Source organism: Hemiscyllium ocellatum, chromosome 23 (genome assembly GCF_020745735.1).
Source record: "Hemiscyllium ocellatum isolate sHemOce1 chromosome 23, sHemOce1.pat.X.cur, whole genome shotgun sequence".
Lineage (NCBI taxonomy): Eukaryota > Metazoa > Chordata > Chondrichthyes > Orectolobiformes > Hemiscylliidae > Hemiscyllium > Hemiscyllium ocellatum.
The window spans coordinates 51,345,550-51,367,212 of NC_083423.1; the positions used below are offsets into that span (position 1 = coordinate 51,345,550).

The 21,663-nt window shown below is 44.8% G+C and overlaps 1 protein-coding gene across 1 annotated transcript in view; it reads right to left on the minus strand.

Annotated features, from left to right (window-relative positions):
- Positions 1-21,663, minus strand: part of abcc9 (ATP-binding cassette, sub-family C (CFTR/MRP), member 9) — a 196,065-nt gene that overhangs the window by 54,016 nt on the left and 120,386 nt on the right. The window contains exons 20-25 of the mRNA XM_060843242.1: positions 16,963-17,061; positions 13,092-13,176; positions 11,976-12,056; positions 10,185-10,322; positions 5,455-5,580; positions 3,006-3,105 (exon numbers count right to left, since the gene is read on the minus strand). Coding sequence (XP_060699225.1) covers positions 3,006-3,105; positions 5,455-5,580; positions 10,185-10,322; positions 11,976-12,056; positions 13,092-13,176; positions 16,963-17,061 — 629 coding nt within the window. The remainder of the gene's footprint in view (positions 1-3,005; positions 3,106-5,454; positions 5,581-10,184; positions 10,323-11,975; positions 12,057-13,091; positions 13,177-16,962; positions 17,062-21,663) is intronic.

Sequence of the window (21,663 nt, forward strand, 5' to 3'; positions counted from 1 at the left end):
AATGCTTTACTCATCCTGCCCAATTTGCTGGTTCCTTTCCAAAGCTGGCTTCCTGTGTTGCAGTCTCAATAACTCTCGCTTTTTAGCACCGTTTATGTTCTGTATTATAAGGTAGGCACTTTGGAGTTATAATTATACAGCAATGAAAGACCACCTCCTACCAGATGGAAATGCTAACCATTGCAAAACAAAAAGGATTATTTGACAATATTACAAATAAGCTTTCTGACGGTGTTGAAAGAGCAGGAGAATTTCATAAACATTTGTTTTAGATTACTTACAGTGTGGAAACAGGCCCTTCGGCTCAACAAGTCCACACCGACCCGCCGAAGCGTAACTCACCCATACCCATCCCCTACACTTAACACTACGGGCAATTTATCATGGCCAATTCACCTAACCTGCACATTTTTGGACTGTGGGAGGAAATCAGAGCACCCGGAGGAAACCCACACAGACCCGGGGAGAACGTGCAAACTCCACACAGTCAGTCGCCTGAGGCAGGAATTGAACCTGGGTCTCTGGTGCTGTGAGGCAGCAGTGCTAACCACTGTGCCACCGTGCCACCCACACATTGATCAACATATTTACAATTGAAGATCATAATCTCTTCAAAAACATTAATTTTATGTGTTGCTACTCATTTTATTAGAAACCTAGCAATTAGGAGCTAACTGGTCACTTAAACAAAGGCAAATTGAAATTAAAACATAAAATACTTAAAATACTCAGTAGGTCAGTCAACATCTGTGGAAAGGGAAACAATTCTTGTCAGAATTAGAACGCATTAGAGATGTTACAAGTTTTAGGGAAGTGCATTTGCTGGGAAGAGGCAGCATGGAGTGCATAAGATCTGTGACTGCATGGAAGTATGGAGAGATTAAAAGACAAATTGACAATTGTGGAAAGCAAAAGGAGATGGAGATGGGACAAGAAACAAAAGTTGAATCCAGAGGAGATGTTAGAGATGTTGGGTGGCATGATGGCACAGTGATTAGCACTGCTGCCTCACAGCGCCAGCAACCTGGGTTCAATTCCTGCCTCAGGCAACTGCCTGTGTGGAGCTTGCACATTCTCTCCATGTCTGCGTGGATTTCCTCCGGGTGCTCCGGTTTCCTCCCACCATCCAAAAAATGTGCAGGTTAGGTGAATTGGCCATGCTAAATTGCCTGCAATGTTAGGTGAAGGGGTAAATGTAGGGGAATGGATCTGGGTGGGTTGCTCTTCAGAGGGTCGGTGTGGCCTTGTTGGGCCGAAGGGCCTGTTTCCACACTGTAAGCAATCTAATCTAATTACAAAAAAAAATGCAGAAAGTAAACAATAACTGCTTTCCAAATAAAAAGAAAAGGGGGCAGAGATCATTGTCTGAAATTGCTGGACTCAATGTTGAGTCCTGAAGGCTGCAAAATACATAATTGAAAGGTGAGGCATTGAAACCTGTTGATAGGGGCCCTCTTGTTGGGCAGTATGCTGTCTCTGTCCTTGGACCAGGAGGACTAGGTCCCACCTGCTCCCAGAGGTGTGTAATAATATCTCTGAACAGGGTGATGAGAAACGTAGGTTAAATGAAAAATAAATGTTGGAAGCTGTTCATCAAGATTATAATAGCATAGAAAACCAAGAACAGAGAGATCAGACTGGGTGTGTGGCGACAAAGTACAGGATCTTGCAGGTACAGGTGTTCCCCAAAAAGTGCTAGGACAGTGGGGAAAGACAAAGGCTGAGCATCAATTGGAAAATGGCTGTGGGCAATAATGGAACAGAATTTCAGAGGAACTGGGTTCAACTTGAATTCTGATAGTTGGTAAATGATCTGCTCATAGTGTGATCAGGACATCCACCCAACATGTGGGCAAGAGGACATGTTGGATCTATTTGACAGCCTAGGCAAAATTTTCATTCAGAGGTGTCAAATCTATTGGATTCATACAGGGGATTGATTCTATTTTGAGAACACGTTAGCTGACCATGGGAAAAGGGTCACATGTGTCTGCCAGTTAGGTCCCAGGATTGGCAGGGTAGATCAGGTCCTAATTAACTGGGGCCTGAGGCTGTAGGGAGCTCACTGTTCTGGGGTTGCTAGGCTCAGATTGGGGGACAGGTCACTGAGCTCAGGTTAAGGGTGAGGGTCACTGAGCTCAGGTTGGGGAAGGGGTCACTGAGCTCAGGTTGGGGGAGGGGTCACTGAGCTCAGGTTAAGGGTGAGGGTCACTGAACTCAGATTAAGGGTGAGGAGTCATTGACCTCAGTTTGGGGGAGGGGTCACAATGCTCAGTTTGGGAGAGGGGGGTCATTGGGCTCAGATTATGGGCGAGGAGTCACTGTGCTCAGTTTGGATGAGGGGTCACTATGCTCAGGTCAGGTGAGGGGTCACCATGCTCAGGTTAGGGAATGGGTCATTGAGCTCAGATGAAGGGCAAGGGCTCACTGAGCTCAGGTTAGGAGTGAGGGGTCACTGAGCTCAGATTAAAGGTGACGAATCATTGTGCTCAGTTCAGGGGAGTGGTCACTGTGCTCAGGTTGGGGGAGGGGTCATGTGCTCAGGTCGGGAAGGGGTCACTGGGCTCAGGTTGGGGAATGGGTCATTGAGCTCAGATTAAGGGGAGGGCTCACTGAGCCCAGGTTGGGGGAGGGGTCACTGAGCTCAGATTAAGGGTGAGCAGTCACTGTGCTCAAATTAAGGGTGAGGGGTCACTGAGCTCAGGTCAAGGGGAAAGGTTTCAGACCGGATGCACATACGGTCTATGATTTCTGTCCCTGTTGTACATACACTGAAGACCTTGTGTGACCAGTGGCCATTGCATCCTAGATCAGGATTGTCCTTCTGTTCTCAGCTTCCTTTGGACGGGATGTACCTCTTTAGTGAAAATCGAAAAGTTAGGGGTCGTGATGTTCTTGGTTGAGTGGGGCTGGAGCCCTTGTCACCCTCTTGCTCTGTTTCCAACCCACCCAGCTGAAAGCAAGTGGCACCATGATGTAATGAGCCATGAGAGAGATATGCCCACCTTCATCCTCATCATCCAACTGAGCTTTGGCTTCCCGTGAATACATTGCCCTTCGTAAGGTTTTTCTTTCTAGAATTGTTTGACTTTCACCTTCAGTCTCCTGGGGAGAGAAAAAGGTCAGAAACATTATGATTGAGTACAGCTGAATTACTTCAGTAATTGTTTTAAGGAGATAGGTTTCACACTATGTTTATCACACTGCCACAATTAAAGAACACAAATATTTTACAGGCACCTTGCTGTTGCTCGCTCAGATTAACTACTCAGCAACTGAGCAACACAGCGGATCAGTGGTTAGCGCTGCTACTTCATAGTGTCAGGAACCCAGGTTCAGTTCCACCCTTGTCTGTGTGGAGTATGCACATTCTCCCCATATCTGCGTAGATTTCCTCTGGGTGTTCTTGTTTCCTCCCACAGTTCAAAGATGTGCCAGGTTAGTTGTATTGGCCATGCTAAATTGCCCCATAGTATCCAGGGATGGGTGGGTTAGTTGTGAGAAAAGCAGAATTGCAGGGGTTGGGTGGGATGCTCTTCTGGGGGAGGAGGTCCAGTGTGGACTTGATGGACCGAATGGCCTTCTATACTACATTGCAGAGATTCCATGATTGATCCACCTACTTTCCATTCTGTTCCAAAGCATTAGAATTACTTGAAGAAAATTCTAACCTGGACTGTTCATAATAAGGGGGGGGGTGGGGGGTGGTGGTGTTGTCCAAGTGGTCACCAGCTGTAAACCTCTTCAGATTTTTGTTGTCACGGAACTCAAACGTTGAAAATAGGAGCAGGAGTAAATCATTCAGCCCTTTGAGCCTGCTCCACCATTCATTATGATCATGGTTGGTCATCCAATTCAGTCTCCTATTTTCCCCATACCCTTTGAATCCCTTTAGACCTTAGGCTCACATCTGATTCCTTCTAGGAAACTTGAAGTTGAGAGATCTGTACAACAGATAGCTGACCTGGTGACTCTCATTTTACATTATCACCCAGAGCTCACCTATTCTGCCAAAACCAATTGGGTGGAGTTTTATACTTCAGCAGGGATGTTAAACACCCATCATAACCTCCATCCCTGAGACAGTTACACTCTTTCCTGTTACCACTCATCGAGAGAGCATGACACCAACTCTCTGACCCCATGTAATGATCACTGCTTCAGAGCCAAATTACACCAAATGTTTCTCAAATGAGGACAAAGGGAGAAGAGAGCTGTTCAAGTCCTTCCATCTTCATGTCCTTATTGAATCCATTGCAGCCAATCGGACAGTTTGCACAATTTGATATCACCTTGTGCACTTCACAACTTCAGTGTTTGCCAAATGCCCTTCTCCTTCAACACTGACCCAAAGACATTCCTCAATCCAAAATATGAAAATCCAAGCAATGCTATCAATTCTGATTTCCTAAACTAGTGTTAATGGTGTAGCACTATTCTACCACATACAGCACAAAGATATCCCTTTGGGTGCTCACAGGGAAATGATAGCAACATTAAAACAAACAAATGGAAACAAGCACATTGCAGGAACATCCTATTGGCTCAGTATTGATGATCAATCAAAAACCAAAATCCTTGCCTCGAGTAAAGAGCAGTGGAGTTTTTTGAACATTCCCAAAGCTTTGTTTCGGTCCTAACTGGAGTATCCGGCCCAATTCTAGTCACTATGTTTTAGGAAAGAAATCGTGGTGTCTGAGGGAGTGGAAAGAGATTTGCCAGGATGGGAGGGGTTTCAGTTTGGAACATCTGGGATTGCTCTCCTTGGTGAGTACGAGATTGAGCAATGGTTTGGTCAAAGCATTCATTAAGGTAGAAGGAAAAACAGTTCACATTAGCTGATAGGACAAGGACTGAGGGTCACTGATTGAAGGGTTTAGGGGCAAGAGTTATAGGGTGGGTTGGTGGGGGAGGGAAATAAGAAAGAACTTTGATCTTTCAAGGGTCTGGACTTCACTGTCTGTGAGGGCGATGGAAGTAATTTCAAATGGAAATCGTATGGGCACTTGAAGGAAGTAAACAAATAGGGGTATGGGACAGACTGACTTGTTCTGTGGCAGCTTGCATGAGCTAAAGGCCTTGCTCTTTACTACAACTCTATGACTCTATGAGGGGACTGAACCAGATTAAGTAAAATTATTCCACATAGAGCATAGGGATTTAACATATGAGCTCAATTAGCTACAGCAATAAGTGATTATTTAGCACTGTCCACCATTTCAATAGCATTAGCACCTTGGTGCACCATCAGCATATCCCTCCCTTTTTGACTTTGAAGAGGTGATCGGAAAGTAGCATACATTGGAAAATTATTGGCTTGTAGCCTGTATCTTTCTCTGTGTTAAAAGGAACAGAGAGAAAATCTTGCAGCAAACTTGCAAGTTGCCTTATAGGTTGGTGAGAACAGCTGATATTTATGAAATCAGAACCGAGCTTCATAGATTTGTATGTTACTTTTTCAAATTCCTGATCCTGTCGATTCATGAGTGTCTTCCATTGCTCGTACAGCTCTACATCATGGTTCTGAAAGTCCTTCAATGTGCCTTCCCTTATGATGGTGCCATCTTTCATAGCAATTATCTGAAAAATAGAGAAACAACTGAGCCACAGAAAATTCTTACTTAACCCTTAACCATCCAGACACTGTTACAATGGTTCAAATCACCTTTCTATGTGTTTTATCATTCTATGATTTCATGATTCCAATGAGTGATAACAATATAATATAATATTCCTTCATGTGGTGTATTGTTCTGAGAACTTCAAGGGCTCCTGCCTGTTCTAAGTCAGTAAGTACCCAAAATTATCATTTACAGACCAAAACAAATCATTAGATTTATTTATAAATCACATGTAACACTGACGTAAAGCTGCACATAGTCTGTGCTTGACTAACAAAATCATTTTGAAGCTAGATGCATGTTCAGAGAAAGTTCACTCAGCTGATTCCTGACTTATGAGCAGGATGGCCTATGTTCATTGCAGTTGAGGTGAATAAGGGCTGATTAAGTTGAAATGTACAAGATTCTGAAAGGGCTCGACAAGGGAGATGCTGGAAGAACATTTCCCCTTGTGGGGAGAACCGAGAACTATGGGCAAACATCAAAAAATAAGTGGTTTGCCTTTTAACATGGAAATTAGGACAGCTGTTAGTTTTTGCATGTTTAATCCCAGAAGGACTCTGAGTCATTGAACACATTTAAGACTGAGCTAACCAACTTTTCGATTGACAGAGGATTAAAACATTATGGAGCATGGGCAGGAACATGGAGCTAAGTCTGCAAACAGATCAGCCATGATCTTCTTAAATAGGACAGCAGCCATGAGGGAGGCTGAATGGCCTTCTCCTATTCCTATTTCTTATGATCTTTCAATTGATTTTGACTGAGCTGCTTTAACGTGACATGTGATCTGACTTCTCAAGCTTCATTTAACTATTTCTTGTACAAAACAGGGAACTTAATACTAAAGAGCTGTTAATTAGGCGTACATCTATGTTCACCTTGTTTTTACAACATGCTTGTTTGAAGATAAAATTAATTCTTCTCAATGTAAGTCAAACACTATTGGAATCATCAGCAAAATCTAGAACTAGGGCCACAGTTTTAGCAAGAATATTATTAAGCTGGATAGGGTTCCGATGTTGCCAGAAATGGAGTTTTAGATTACTTACAGTGTGGAAACAGGCCCTTCAGCCCAACAAGTCCACACCGACCCGCCGAAGTGCAACCCACCCATTACCCTAACACAACGGGCAATTTAGCATGGCCAATTCACCTGACCTGCACATCTTTGTGACTGTGGGAGGAAACCAGAGCACCCGGAGGAAACCCACGCAGACACGGGGAGAACGTGCAAACTCCACACAGTCAGTCGCCTGAGTCGGGAATTGAACCCGGGTCTCAGGCGCTGTGAAGCAGCAGTGCTAACCACTGTGCCACTGTGCTTTTGATTTATAAGGAGAGGCTGGATAGGCTGGAACATTTTTCACTGGAGCATAGGAGGTTGGAGGGTGACCTTATCGAGGGGTACAGATAAGATGTATGGTAAGTGTCTTTTCCCTAGGCTAGCATAATTTTAAGGCGAGAGGAGAAAGATTTAAAAAAGATACGAGGGGTAATTTTGTTTTTACACTGAGCGAAGTTTGTGTGTGAAATGAACTTGCTGAGGAAGTGGATGTGGGTACAGCTATGACATTTAAAAGACATTTAGGGTGAACAGGGTAGGGGAGTCCAAAACTAGAGGGAATAGTTTTAAAGTGAGAGGGGATTTAAAAGAGACCCAAGGGGCAACTTTTCTCATATTGAAGGTGGCGCGTGTATGGAATGATCTGCAGACAAAGTAGTGGAGGCTGCAATAGTTACAATATTTAAAAGGCATCTGGATGGAATTATTAAGAAGAAGGGTTCAAGGGATATGAGTAAAAAGTGAGGTCTGCAGATGCTGGAGATCAGAGCTGAAAATGTGTTGCTGGTTAAAGCACAGCAGGTCAGGCAACATCCAAGGAACAGGAAATTCGACGTTTCGGGCTAAAGCCCTTCATCAGGAATGAGGAGAGGGTGCCAGTAAGGCTAAGATAAAAGGTAGGGAGGAGGGACTTGGGGGAGGGGAGATGGAGATGTGATAGGTGGAAGGAGGTCAAGGTGAGGGTGATAGGCCGGAGTGGGGTGGGGGCGGAGAGGGCAGGAAGAGGATTGCAGGTTAGGAGGGCAGTACTGAGTTCAAGGGAATCGACTGAGACAAGGTGGGGGGAGGGGAAATGAGGAAACTGGAGAAATCTGAGTTCATCCCTTGTAGTTGGAGGGTTCCCAGGCGGAAGATGAGGCGCTCTTCCTCCAACCGTCATGTTGTTATGTTCTGGCGATGGAGGAGTCCAAGGACCTGCATGTCTTCGGTGGAGTAGGAGGGAGAGTTAAAGTGTTGAGCCACGGGGTGGTTGGGTTGGTTGGTCCGGGCGTCCCAGAGGTGTTCCCTGAAGTGTTCTGCAAGTAGGCGGCCCGTCTCCCCAATATAGAGGAGGCCACATCGGGTGCAGCGGATGCAATAGATGATGTGTGCGGAGGTGCAGGTGAATTTGTGGCGGATATGGAAGGATTCCTTGGGGCCTTGGAGAGAAGTAAGGGAGGAGGTGTGGGCGCAAGTTTTGCATTTCCTGCGGTTGCAGGGGAAGATGCCGGGAGTGGAGGTTGGGTTGGTGGGGGGTGTGGACCTGACGAGGGAGTCACGAAGGGAGTGGTCTTTGCGGAACACTGATAGGGCAGGGGAGGGAAATATATCCCTGGTGGTGGGGTCCGTTTAGAGTTGGCAGAAATGACGGCGGATGATACGCTGTATACGGAGGTTGGTGGGGTGGTAGGTGAGAACCAGTGGGGTTCTGTCTTGGTGGCGGTTGGAGGGGAGGGGCTCAAGGGCGGAGGAGCGGTAAGTGGAGGAGATGCGGTGGAGGGCATCGTCGATCACGTCTGGGGGGAATCTGCGGTCCTTGAAGAAGGAAGCCATCTGGGCTGTACGGTATTGGAACTGGTCCTCCTGGGAGCAGATGTGGCGGAGACAAAGGAATTGGGAATATGGGATGGAATTTTTACAGGGGGCAGGGTGGGAGGAAGTGTAGTCCAGGTAGCTGTGGGAGTCAGTCGGTTTATAGTAGATGTCTGTGTTGAGTCGGTCGCCCAAGATAGAAATGGAAAGGTCTAGGAAGGGGAGGGAGGAGTCTGAGACATTCCAGGTGAATTTGAGGTCGGGATGGAAGGTGTTGGTAAAGTTGATGAACTGTTCAACCTCCTCGTGGGAGCACGAGGCAGCGCCGATACAGTCATCGATGTAACGGAGGAAAAGGTGGGGGGTGGTGCCAGTGTAGTTGCGGAAGATGGACTGTTCCACATATCCTACGAAGAGACAGGCATAGCTAGGGCCCATGCGGGTGCCCATGGCAACTCCTTTAGTTTGGAGGAAGTGGGAGGATTGGAAAGAGAAGTTATTCAGGGTGAGGACCAGTTCAGTCAGTCGAAGGAGGGTGTCAGTGGAAGGGTACTGGTTGGTGCGGCGGGAAAGAAAGAAGCGGAGGGCTTTGAGTCCTTCGTGATGGGGGATGGAGGTGTACAGGGACTGGATGTCCATCGTGAAGATAAGGCGTTGGGGACCGGGGAAGCGAAAATCATGGAGGAGATGGAGGGCGTGGGTGGTGTCCCGAATGTAGGTGGGGAGTTCTTGGACTAAAGGGGACAGAACCGTATCAAGGTACGCGGAGATGAGTTCGGTGGGGCAGGAGCAGGCTGAGACAATGGGTCGGCCGGGGCAGTCAGGTTTGTGGATTTTGGGCAGGAGGTAGAAACGGGCAGTGCGGGGTTGTGGGTCTATGAGGTTGGAGGCGGTGGATGGGAGATCCCCTGAGGTGATGAGGTTATGGATGGTCTGGGAGATGATGGTTTGGTGGTGGGAGATGGGGTCATGGTCAAGGGGGTAATAGGAGGAGGCGTCGCGAGCTGGCGTTTGGCCTCAGCGGTATAAAGGTCGGTGCGCCAAACTACTACCGCGCCTCCCTTGTCTGCCGGTTTGATGGTGACCTCTCCGCCCCCACCCCACTCCGGCCTATCACCCTCACCTTGACCTCCTTCCACCTATCACATCTCCACCTCCCCTCCCCCAAGTCCCTCCTCCCTACCTTTTATCTTAGCCTGCCTGGCACCCTCTCCTCATTCCTGATGAAGGGCTCTGGCCCGAAACGTCGAATTTCCTGTTCCTTGGATGCTGCCTAACCTGCTGTGCTTTAACCAGCAACACATTTTCAGTTCAAGGGATATGAACCCAATGCTGACAAATCGGACAAGATTAATATGGAATATCGGGTTAGCAGAAGGATCAAGAGCATGACAACACATATTTAAGATAGTTTGCAGACAGTTAGGATATGGCATGCACTGCCTGAGTGCATGGTAGGGACAGATTCAAATTCCAAAGGAAATTAGCTCAGGGTAAGGAGAGAAAACAATTGCAGGGCTGTAGGGAAATGGTTTGGGACTGCAATGTCCAAGGTTCTGTCCAACTATTCTATGACTCGAAGTAAAATGGGCTGTCTATTTGTTATCACTCTTTGCACCATTTTCCCCCTTGCACAAACTCAAGGTGTACTCTAAAGCATCAGTTGCAAAATGCTCAGAGCTGAGTTGCTCATTTGTCTCACTTACCCAGTCAGCATGGGTCAGGTACTGCAGCTTATGTGTTACCAGAGCTATAGTTCGCTTGTCTTCACGGAGAAATTTGAGGATTCCTTCCTGCATGAGGTGATCACTCAAGTGAATATCCAACGCAGAGAATGGATCATCCTGATGGGGGAGAGAAACAGGAGAAATGTTGTGCTTTTATAGAAACAGACAAATGCTTTAAGCAGAGAATGTGTTTTCTGTACTTGATGAAATTAACAAAACGCTTGATGAGATTACAAAGTAGGAAGCCATTTAATGCCTTATATCTCAGGTTGATAAAGCTGTTTGGATCACATGACTTTTAACTACTTCACCCCCCCACACCCTTGCCACAAGGTACCCAACATGCCTTTCTTCATGGTGGTAGTTTTCTTACGCCAACCACCAATTAGAACAATGCCTGACTGCCGGTCAGACAGTTCTTTAATCCATCACCATTATCTATTCTCCCAACCCTACTGGTTTTGATCCTAGTTTTCTCACTATAATCTGTATTTCTTGAGGGCTTCAGGAGCATATGGGAGAGAGTTAACAATAACTCTATCAGAGATAAGAACTGCTCTATACGACATAATACACTATTGCCCTTTCTGGGAAGCACAAACATAGGAATAGGAGATGGTTAGTTAGCTCTTTAGTCTGTTCCACCATTTATACCAAGCTATGCCTCAACTCAATTTCAAACATTTGAAACATTGATCCATATTGTTTGATACCAGAAAAAGCTGAAAGGCTCAAGCTACCCAAGAGCCAGTGGCTTTTGCTTTGGGAATTGGGGTGAGAGATTTTGAGAGTTCCACTAGCCTTTGGGTAAAAATGTCCATTCTAATTTTACTCCCAAATTGGCTAATTAATCCTATTCTTCGAATTATGCCTCTTTAGTTTGGAATTCCCCATCAGAAATAATATCTTTTAGGTATCAAATCAATAAGAACCTCTTATCATTTACAAACCTCAATTAGATCAGTCCTTATCCATCTAGCCACAAGAGAAATTAACTCATATATCTGCACCAATTGTTCGCAATTTAATCTTTTTAACTTTAGTATCACTTATGTAAACTATTGCACAAGTCCAATTCCTTGGTTAGTTTAAGGCCAGCCTTGTGTAGTTTTCAAACATGCTATTGTGTACTGTCCAAGCTAAACAAAGCATCAAAACTTGCAATTTTGGCACAGCTTTTCTAATCAATAAACAAATGGCATTTTCCAAAGCTGCTGGGGCCAATTATTATATTCTGCTTGTTTCCCTAATGTGATGCAGAAGGACTGCCACAAAGTAAATGTTAACTGATTGTTAGGCTCTCTGGCATTTCCAAAATCAACTAATGTCAAACATTCAGGGCAATGATCCATTGGTTAGCAACAGCTTGCCCAGAAGACTTTCCAAAGATTAATTGGCTACCACATGTTGATTCTTTTGCTGAGTCAGAAATATAACACTAAATGCCTCACAGCATCTGCTGGACAGACAATTGCATATATATTTTTATTCCCACTGTTGTTGAGAAAGTTAAATCGAGAAAAGTGACCCAAATGATGGGGGAAAGGTCCTATTATCTAAGGAGGAGCAGGAAGCTCTCAATCTATGAAAGGATTAAATTTCTTTAAAGGATTCCAGTACAACACCCATTCGAAACAACACAATCAGACAGCCTACTGGGAAATTGTGAAAAGAGGATAACACCAAAGATTTTGTATAATTTGATCAACAAAATAGCTAAAAGAGACTCAAAGCAGGGAATCCCCAATAAAAAAAAGCATGATTTATTACCAGGAATACTGTACTTGTGTTTTGATACAGGGCTCGAGCCACACTGATTCTCTGCTTCTGACCTCCACTCAGGTTAATTCCCTGTGCCAGCAAAAGGATCACATTATTAACATAACTATATTTTAATGCAGAATATTTTAAAATATTATTTTACATTATTTTACATTTTCTCTCCATACTTATAGAATTATTGAAATAGCACTGCCATGATCCAATAAGGAGGCTTGGTGAATTATACCAAATGGACAACTAAAAACACTGAGGTAATATACTGGTAATGAGAGGGCAATTCTGAAACAGAAATGGAATCATGAGCCCTAAGGTTATACTCAGGTAAGGGTCATATGTTCATTATCCAGCAAAATCTCTGATGTGTAAAAGCTAGAGGTTATGTGTCAATGGTCTGCTCCCGCTGATGGTGACATGAACACATAGTAAGCTTACACGAGGATATAGTGGAAAAAACATGAGGTACCACACAACCACAGTGCCTGTGATCCAACTAGTTATCAACAACCATAGTTCTTACTCATGTGTACATAGCATTGCCATTGCTGGCTAATCTTTTAGCATTGTAATTGCAAAAAGAATGGAATTCTAAAACACAACAATCCAACAATTGTGTTTGATAAATCCATCCCATTTCCACATGGAGGGAATCTAAGTTGTTCCTACTCATTTTGATCCTCTGCTCTTCATTAGAATTTTACATTCACAGTCTGATGCATTCAGCAGGATTGTGTACTGAAAACAAATGCTTTTCTTCTGACTTCTTCAACCACTGCATCCAATTCCACAGTTGATAATTTTCTAAAATTAATTTCTGAGCTACCCACAATATCCAAGCATTTTAATTCATGTGACGGCAAACTTAACTCCATGTGGGTTAGATTTCATTTTGGTGGTAGTACAGAACAGGCCAATTGTGAACTAATAGCTTCATATCTGTCAGTGGATACTACTGCTCAAAATGGGTGCCGCCCCAATAGAGTCTTGATATAAATTCAGGATTCCAAGATCGTAGGAGCATTCACTTTTGCTTTGCTCCATTCAAGACCTGATTTAAGTTTGTGGATAGAATGATTTGGAAAAGATAAGACGTTTCCCAGTGTTTACCCTCTCTCCGATCTCAGTTTGGTCTCCAAATGGTAACAGGTCAATGTCAGGCTGAAGGGAGCAGGCATCAATGACAGCTTTGTACCTGAGTGGGTGAGAAATGAAAACAGTGAGTGCCACAGAATGCTTCCATCTAAATTAATCATAGAACCATAGAGTCATATGGCACAGAAACAGACCCTTCAGTCCAAAAAGTCCATGCTGAACAGAATCCCAAACTAAATTTGGCGCATCTGCCCATATCCCTTCAAACCTTGCCTATTCATATACTTGTCCGAATGTCTTTTAATGTTGTAATTGTGCTCACATCCACCGCTTCCTCAGAAATTTAATTCCACATATGAGCCACCCTCTGTGTAAAACAATTGCCACTCATGTTTATTTTAAAATCTGATTCTTTAATAGTACTCACAATTTTTGAATGAAGGTAGGGCATAAACTTTGGGGCCAATCCAATTGCAAACATGAGCATTGCAACGGGTAACAGCGGAACATAAAGACAGAATGTTAACACAGAAAGATACATAAATATTTGATTCTGTTTAAGGAGAAGAACCAATGTTAACAACTTATAATTGATCATTTACATAGAAAATGATAGACTGGCTGGCTGGGTAAGGTCTTAGTCTCGTTGACACAATGAGTCAAATGGAGACCCACAACGGTCTGTGCTGGGAACTCAAGTTTTTTTTTACAATTTACACCAAGAATGTAGATGAAAGGAGAAAAGGCATGGTGTTTAAATTTGCAAATTACACAAAGATGAATCAGCAAGTACATTGTAAAGAGGACATCAGAAGATTGCGAGCAGTTGTAGATAGATTAAATGAATAAATAAAGTCTAACAGATGGAGTATAATGTGGGAAAAAATGAGGTACTTCACTTTATTGGGAAGAATGAAAAAGCAGAGTATTAATTACATCAAGAACGATTTCAGAATTCCGAAGTGCAGGGGAATTTAAATGTTTTAGAGCATGAGTCAGAAGTTAAGACGTAGATACAACTCTTAATCAAGGTGTCTAATGGAATGCAATTCCTCATTAAGAGAGAAATTGAATGTAAAAGTGAGGATGTTAAGCTTCAATTATACAGGACATTGCTGAGACCACATCTCAAACACTCTGCAAACAGTGTTGATCTTCTCATTTAAGGAGGAATGCGTTGGAGATTACAGGATTGATACCTGGAGGTTAAGGGATTGATACCTGGAGGTTATGGGATTGATACCTGGAGGTTAAGGGATTGATACCTGGAGATTACAGGATTGATACCTGGAGGTTAAGGGATTGATACCTGGAGATTACAGGATTGATACCTGGAGGTTATGGGATTGATACCTGGAGGTTAAGGGATTGATACCTGGAGGTTAAGGGATTGATACCTGGAGGTTACAGGATTGATACCTGGAGGTTATGGGATTGATACCTGGAGGTTATGGGATTGATACCTGGAGGCTATAGGATTGATACCCGAATGAGAGGGTCCTCTTATGAGGATAGGTTTGACTGCTGGTCTTGTTTTCAAGTGAGGGGCGATTTGATTGAAGCGTATACATTCCTGAAATGGTTTTCACATGATGAGCCCATCAGCATCAAAAGCTCTCACACTCAGCATCATCATGACTAAGGCTGGAGCTAATGGGTGGAAACCAAACATCCTGAGGACGAAGGTCCCAGCTTTTTGGTATGGGCAGGGTGGCTTCAGCTTTAGGGGTTCGATGGTGGGTGGGATGGCTGAAGCAAGAGCAAGGGGAACATTCTCCTGTCCTATGTCTAGTCCCTTGATTGTGCACAAACTGGCACAGACTGAGGGACTGCCCCCATTCTCTCAAGTGTCTGCGTGGGTTTCCTCTGGTTACTCCAGTTTTCTCCCACAGTGGGAAGATGTGCAGGTTAGGTGGATTGGCCATGCCAAAGTACCCATAGTTCAGGGTTGTGCAGGTTAGGTCCATTAGTCAGGGGTAAATGTAGAGTAGCAGGATAGGGGAATGGATCTGGGTGGGTTACTCTTTTGAGGGTCGTTGTGGACTTGTTGGGCCAAATGGCCCTGTTTCCACACAATAGAGATTCTAAGTGACCACCTGCCACATTGGCTTACCACTTAGCTAGGCTGACACTGTTCCCTTAACCTGGAGGGGAGATCATTACAGCCCATTAGTATGGGAATAAGCCCTCAGTGGTTATTACTTAACTGTTTGAGGGCCTCAGCTGCGGTTAACCCAAATCCTATTGCAGGAAAGATGGACCTTGAGGCCTGCTTACTCAGAAGTTGGGATGTCATGTTGAGGTGTGAACAGGATATCAGTGAGGCCTTTTCTGGAGTACTATGTACAGTTCGGGTTGCCCTACAGGAAGGATAATATTAAGCTGGAGGGAGGTTCAGAAAAGATTTACCAGGATGTTACCAAGAATGGAAGGTTTGAAGTCAGAGTCAAAATGTGTGGTGCTGGAAAAGCACAGCTGGCCAGGCTGCATCCGAGGAGCGGGAGAGTCAACATTTCAAGCATAAGCTCTTCATCAGGAATGGAGTCTTCCTGATGAAGAACTTATGCTTGAAATGTCGACTCTCCTGCTCCTTGGATGCAGCCTGACTGGCTGTGCCTTTCCAGCGCCACACGTTTTGACTCGGTAGGAGATTGAGGGGTGGCCAGATAGAGATTTATAAAATCATGAGGGGTATAGATACGGTGAATGGCAGGTGCCGTTTCCCTCGGGGATTTCAAGACTAGGAGGCACATTTTTAAGGTGAGAGGAGAATATTTTAAAGAAGGACATGAAGGGCAATGTTGTTTATACAGAGAGTGGTTCATGTGTGGAATGAACTTCCAGAGGGAGTGGTGGATATGGGTACAGATGCAATTTTTAAAAGACATTTGGACACGTGCATGAATAAGAACTGTTTGGAGGGATATGGGCCAACAGGTAGGACTAGTTTAGTTTGGGATTATGGTTGACATGGACTGGTTGGACCAAAGGGTCTGGCTCCGTGCTGTATGACTCTATGACTTATTTCAGGCAGAGTGGGGAAGGCAACAGGTTTCTGGGAACCTACCTGAGTAAACTGCCTTTCTGCCTCCAAGCCCTCCTCCTCTCCTGATGTTGAGATATAGGGTGATCCATTTGAATGGGAAGAATAGGAAGGGGACTTGTTACATGGAAAGTACAAGTCAAGTTGGGCAGTGAACAATTTCAGAGTACAAATAGATTACTCACTAAAAACTGTGCCACAACTCGGCAAGTCTATAAAAAAAAGCCAACCAAGCACTCCAATTTATTGCTAGAGGGATAGAACTGGAAAGTAGAAGTTACACTAAGCCTGGGTTGAATCTTATTTAGACCAGACTTATACAGAGGAACTAGGAGAAAGTGAGGACTGCAGATGCTGGAGATCAGAGCTGAAAATGTGTTACTGGAAAAGCGCAGCAGGTCAGGCAGCATCCAAGGAGCAGGAGACCTCTATTATCTGAACAACAGGGATGGGGAATATTTTGTTGGATAATCGAATGTTCGGATAACACAGTTTAGTCAAGCATTGGGACCTTGCAATCTTGCCGGATAATCCAAAATTCGGATAATTGAATGCCGAATAATGAAGGTTCCTCTGTAGTATGGTGTGTGGCTGTGGACAATCATTCAGTTTATTGCTTTTTCTTTGACTGTTCAAGGAGAAAGACCATCGGACACTGTGTTCACGAGATCCAGGATGCAGCATTTATTACTCATCATGACCTGGAAATTGAGGTGCAAACGTTGTGCAAGTGACAGTGAAGGTAAAATTCCAATACATATCAACTTGCCATGGGATGCATCATTGCAGCATTTTCCAGGCCATTCTTTTCACCTCGCCCTAAGTGAAAGTAGCTGTAATTACCTTTGCTTTATAAAGGGGCTCCCAAACGTGATGTTTTCTTCTACTGTTGTATTTAGGAGCCAGGGCTTCTGAGCAGAATAAGCAACAGAGGTTCGGCTTCTGCTCAAAATTGAAGCAAACAGTTATATCATTCCAATAGAAACAGCAACTTCATTACATTTTTCAAAAAGCACAAAGCAACTAGGATACAATGGCCCTGAATCAAAACAGTCATGACAGATTATTGCTCTCATTGTTTACATTTTGCAATGTTTGGAATCACAGCGTGACAGACAAAAACAAGGCCAGTCATAGCATTTATATAGTGTTCTTTTGTCCCCCAGTTCTTTTTTTTGGTTGTTATTTCCTCCCTTTTAAGTTCCTTGTTCTAATTTGATCTGTCTTCCCTTTTCCAAATCAATGTACTTCGTAGTTCTCGCTTCAAATCTCATGCCCTAGACAGACGGAGGGACATCACTTTTAATCTGGAGTGGGGAACCCCAGGTCCAGATCATTTCTCGGCCCCTATCTCTCATCATTGTAGTCTTCGTGACACAACGTGATTTACAAATGCAAAAAGGTTTAACTGGCTGAGAGGAAAGTTCAGTGTCACGCCACTCGGAAGGGCTCTGAGGTTGGAACATGGTCGTCGTTTGAAAAGAGCAGGGATCACCATGCCATCCACCGCTGCGATGGAGCAGCGGAAACCTCAGCACCAACATGGGCATGCATCCGCGGGAAATGGAGAAGACTGTCACCACCATATCCTCAGCTGCAGGGGGAATGCTTTGATAAAGTGGACAAGAACCCATGGTGCCATACCACTAGATGTATTTTAGGATCAAGTGGGTGATAGCTTCCCAGCCCGTTTCACTAACCCTTCCTTTAATTGCTTTGGCCTCTGATCAGATTTGAGTGTTCTTATTTCATGTGGGAGACTGTTGGCGGCGTAGGCCATGTTCTCAATGTTTCTGGATGACCTTAGTACATGCTGAATGACTTTTCTCTCTCTGATAGAAGGTGAACTGCAGAGTCGTTTGCCGAAGAGGTGTGCAAGGGAAGTGGTGCTGCTTTAATCATGATCTTGCTGCCATGCCAGGCACTCAAGAGCCCCGAGGCTCAAGATGACCTTGGCAGAGGTCCCCACCTAGCTCTGGATGCAGTTTCGACCACAAGGAAGTGGTGTTTCTGGTCTTCCACCTCCACCCATCCCAGATCCCTTTGTACTGTGATGTTGTGCAGCATGCAACAGACAACTACAATCCAAGACCACAATAAACCTTGGCTGGCTGCTATAGGAGGGCAACATGCACTGACTGGTCAAGCCAATGGTAGCACAAAATGTCAATGGCCTGCCCAGTGCATGTTAGCAAGTGACTTTGGCTATAGTTTTTCTGTGTCTGGTGGCTGAATATTAGGAGCCATCTCTTCAGAGGGCAATGCCCCAGAAGCCATGGGATGTTGGTCTAAAGAGTTGGTACACCTGGACTTTCACAGGCTGAAGGAATCCCAGATAGCTGCTCAAGAAGCGGGAGCTGTCTGCACTATGTAGTCACATGTAGACAGGCAGGAGGCTGGAAGAACACAGCAAGTCAGGCGGCATCAGGAGGTGGAGAATGTGAGCACATGCTGATGCTGGAGATCAGAGTCAAAAAGTGTGGTGCTGGAAAAGCACAGCCTGTCAGGCAGCATCCGACGAGCAGGAGAGTGAACATTACCAGCATAAGCTCTTTATCAGGAATGTTCTGATGAAGAACTTATGCTCAAAACGTCAATTCTCCAAATCGGCTGTGTTTTTCCAGCACTGCACTTTTTGACCCAGCAACAGGAGGTAGAGAAGTCAACGTTTTGGGTGTAACTATTCTTTAGGAAATGTGTCAGCTGCAGATTCATTAAAAGTGGAAATCTCTTCTCTTGGGAAATCTGGCTGGTCTGGCAGTGTCTTGGTGGTTATGTAGATACAGCCGATCCTGAGGGTATCAGATGGCAGTAAATCCAAAGACGGTCTGTGCTGCCAGGCCCATTATTCTGCAAATGGACATAATCCATTTGGGCGGCACGGTGGCACAGTGGTTAGCACTGCTGCCTCACAGCGCCAGAGACCCGGGTTCAATTCCCGCCTCAGGCGACTCACTGTGTGGAGTTTGCACGTCCTCCCCATGTCTGCGTGGGTTTCCTCCCACAGTCCAAAGATGTGCGGGTCAGGTGAATTGGCCATGCTAAATTGTCCGTCGCGTTAGGTAGGGGGTATGTGTGGGTTACGTTTCGGCGGGTCGGTGTGGACTTGTTGGGCCGAAGGGCCTGTTTCCACACTGTAAGTAATCTAATCTAATCCCCCATTCTCCAGTGTAGGATAGCTGTGATCCATCTGAGGACATGATGTCTACCAGTCATGTGATGTCACCCAGGTCCACAGCTGACCGCTGGACTGACCAGACTCAGAATGACATTGTCCTTCAGTGAAGTTATAGAACTCCCACTGGAGCCCTGAAGCCTTCTGTCATTGTTGAGCACCGTGCAAGTACTCAAGACCAATTGCCTGGATACTAGATTTGACAAGTTAGAACTATGATGTAAGACTGAACTGGTTGGAGCACCTTTCTCTTTAAAGGAAGGATAAGGAGCAATTTAATCGAGGGCTTATGAACAGGTTTAGTGGTTTGACACAGACTAGGACATGCCACTTGTACGGCATCCTAAACCAGTGCTCATACATCTAAGACAATCATTAATAAATCCAACACCAAAGTCAGATGAAACTTCTTTGCCCAGAGAGCAGTTAGAAAGTGGAACTTGCTTCTGTAGGAAGAGGTTGAGGCAAAAAGCATAAATGTATTCGAATGAAAACTAGATGAGCACATGTGACAGCAAGGAGGACAGAAGATCTACTGGGAAGGTTAGATAATTAGGGAGGGGTGTTCTTGGAGTACAAGCATCGACCTAATGGGTCAAATGGCCTGTTTTTGCGCAGACAAGTAATTCTTTGCATGATATGGGTGTCCTGGTAGGCCATTTGAGATTCATTGTTCTGATTTTAGGATTCTCTCAAGCAACTACATGGATGCTTGAAGCTAAACTAGATGCACCTTATGTCTTTTCTCTCTCCTTGCCTGTGTTTCTATGTTTTAAATGTACCAGAAAATGTCCTGTTTCTTTCCTTCCATTCATTCTTCCATCATCTCCTTCAACATTATCTCTGCAGGGTCCAATTCAATGTATGTGCCTCCCTTTCTGTAAATGGCAGTCCAATTGCTGAATGAGAAGTTACTATGATATTAGACATGAGTGATCCTCTCCTGAAGTTTAATTCACTAGCCTTAATCTTGCAGCAGAAAGCCAAGGTACAATTATTTCTCATTATTTTAACTGTTTGCTATGGACAGTTTTAGTGTAGACAGACAGGAGGCTGGAAGAACACAGCAAGCCAGGAGGTAGGGAAGTCAACATTTTGGGTGTAACCCTTCTTCAGGATTGGAGTGGGTATAGGGGGAGTTGCAGATAAAGGGGTTGGTGGGAGCAGGATGGCCAAGTGGGGATAGGTGAAGACAGGTAGAGAGTATGACCTGGTTGTCATATGGGAGGAATTAATCTGGTTGTTGGAAGGGAGGGAGAGGGGCTGTGAAGGGTGTTGGGGGATGGGAAGGGAGGTTACTTGAAATTGGAGAACTCAATGTTGAGTCCTCCAGGCAATAGGCTGTTCAGACAGATGATGAGGTGTGGTTTGACAGGCAGGAGACTGGAAGCTCCTGGAAGCGTACTTTAGATTACAGCATCTGCAGTTTTTTTGTCTCTAACCATGGACAGTTTTAGCACAAACCTCTTTGTTTTCAATCCCCATTTACAATCCTGGGGGACTCAATGGCTTTAGAAACTGAAAGGACAGGCTAATAAAAGTGGAGCTTATCACTTGGCGGTAGCATTCCTGCCTGCAAAATAGTAGATACAAAGATCAGACTCCACTCCAGCTAAGTCCCGGTAAGAGAGACCCAGCTCCATGCACAAGTGGTGGGCAGTGACAGACTGGTACAATGAAGCCAGTGTACTGGTGCTGGCCCCAAGCCCAGATAAAAGGAAAACAGCACCAAAACACATGGGAACTCCACCACCTGCAAAGTTGCAGTCCAAGCCATGCATCATCATGACTATATTAACGTTCCTTCACTGTCACTGGGTTAAAATGCAGAATTCCCTCCCTAACAGCACAGTTGACCAGACTGACTGTGAATGATCAAGGAGGTGGCTCACCGCCACCTTCCAGAGGAAATTTTGGAATGGGCAGTAAATGTTGTCCTTGCCAGTAATGTTTTAAGAGGAAACATGTTCGGCACTTGACGGCTAGTGATCTTACCTGAAGTATGTGAGGATCCCACACACATGCAAATTTGAGTTTGATGTCAGAGGCAGGATTACCCAGTGTCATTGCAGTCTCTACCCAAATCCCACCCAACAACATGGGCAGAGATAAAGGGGAATATGGCCAAAGTCAATCTAAATTAAATAGCCCTCGGGCCAAGTTGGGTGGAGCATGACTATTCATTTTCATGGCAGTCACTGGTTGACTTCAATCCCTAAAAGGCATCTAATGGTGTGAACATACCACTGCTTGTTCTGCAAAGGACTCTCTGAGCTGTTGTGTGGTTTCCCTTTTCCTGGCACTCCCTTTAAGCGGCTGCTGTAGGTCTTTCATCAGACATCCAACTTGATTGTCCGTTGTCTGATGGA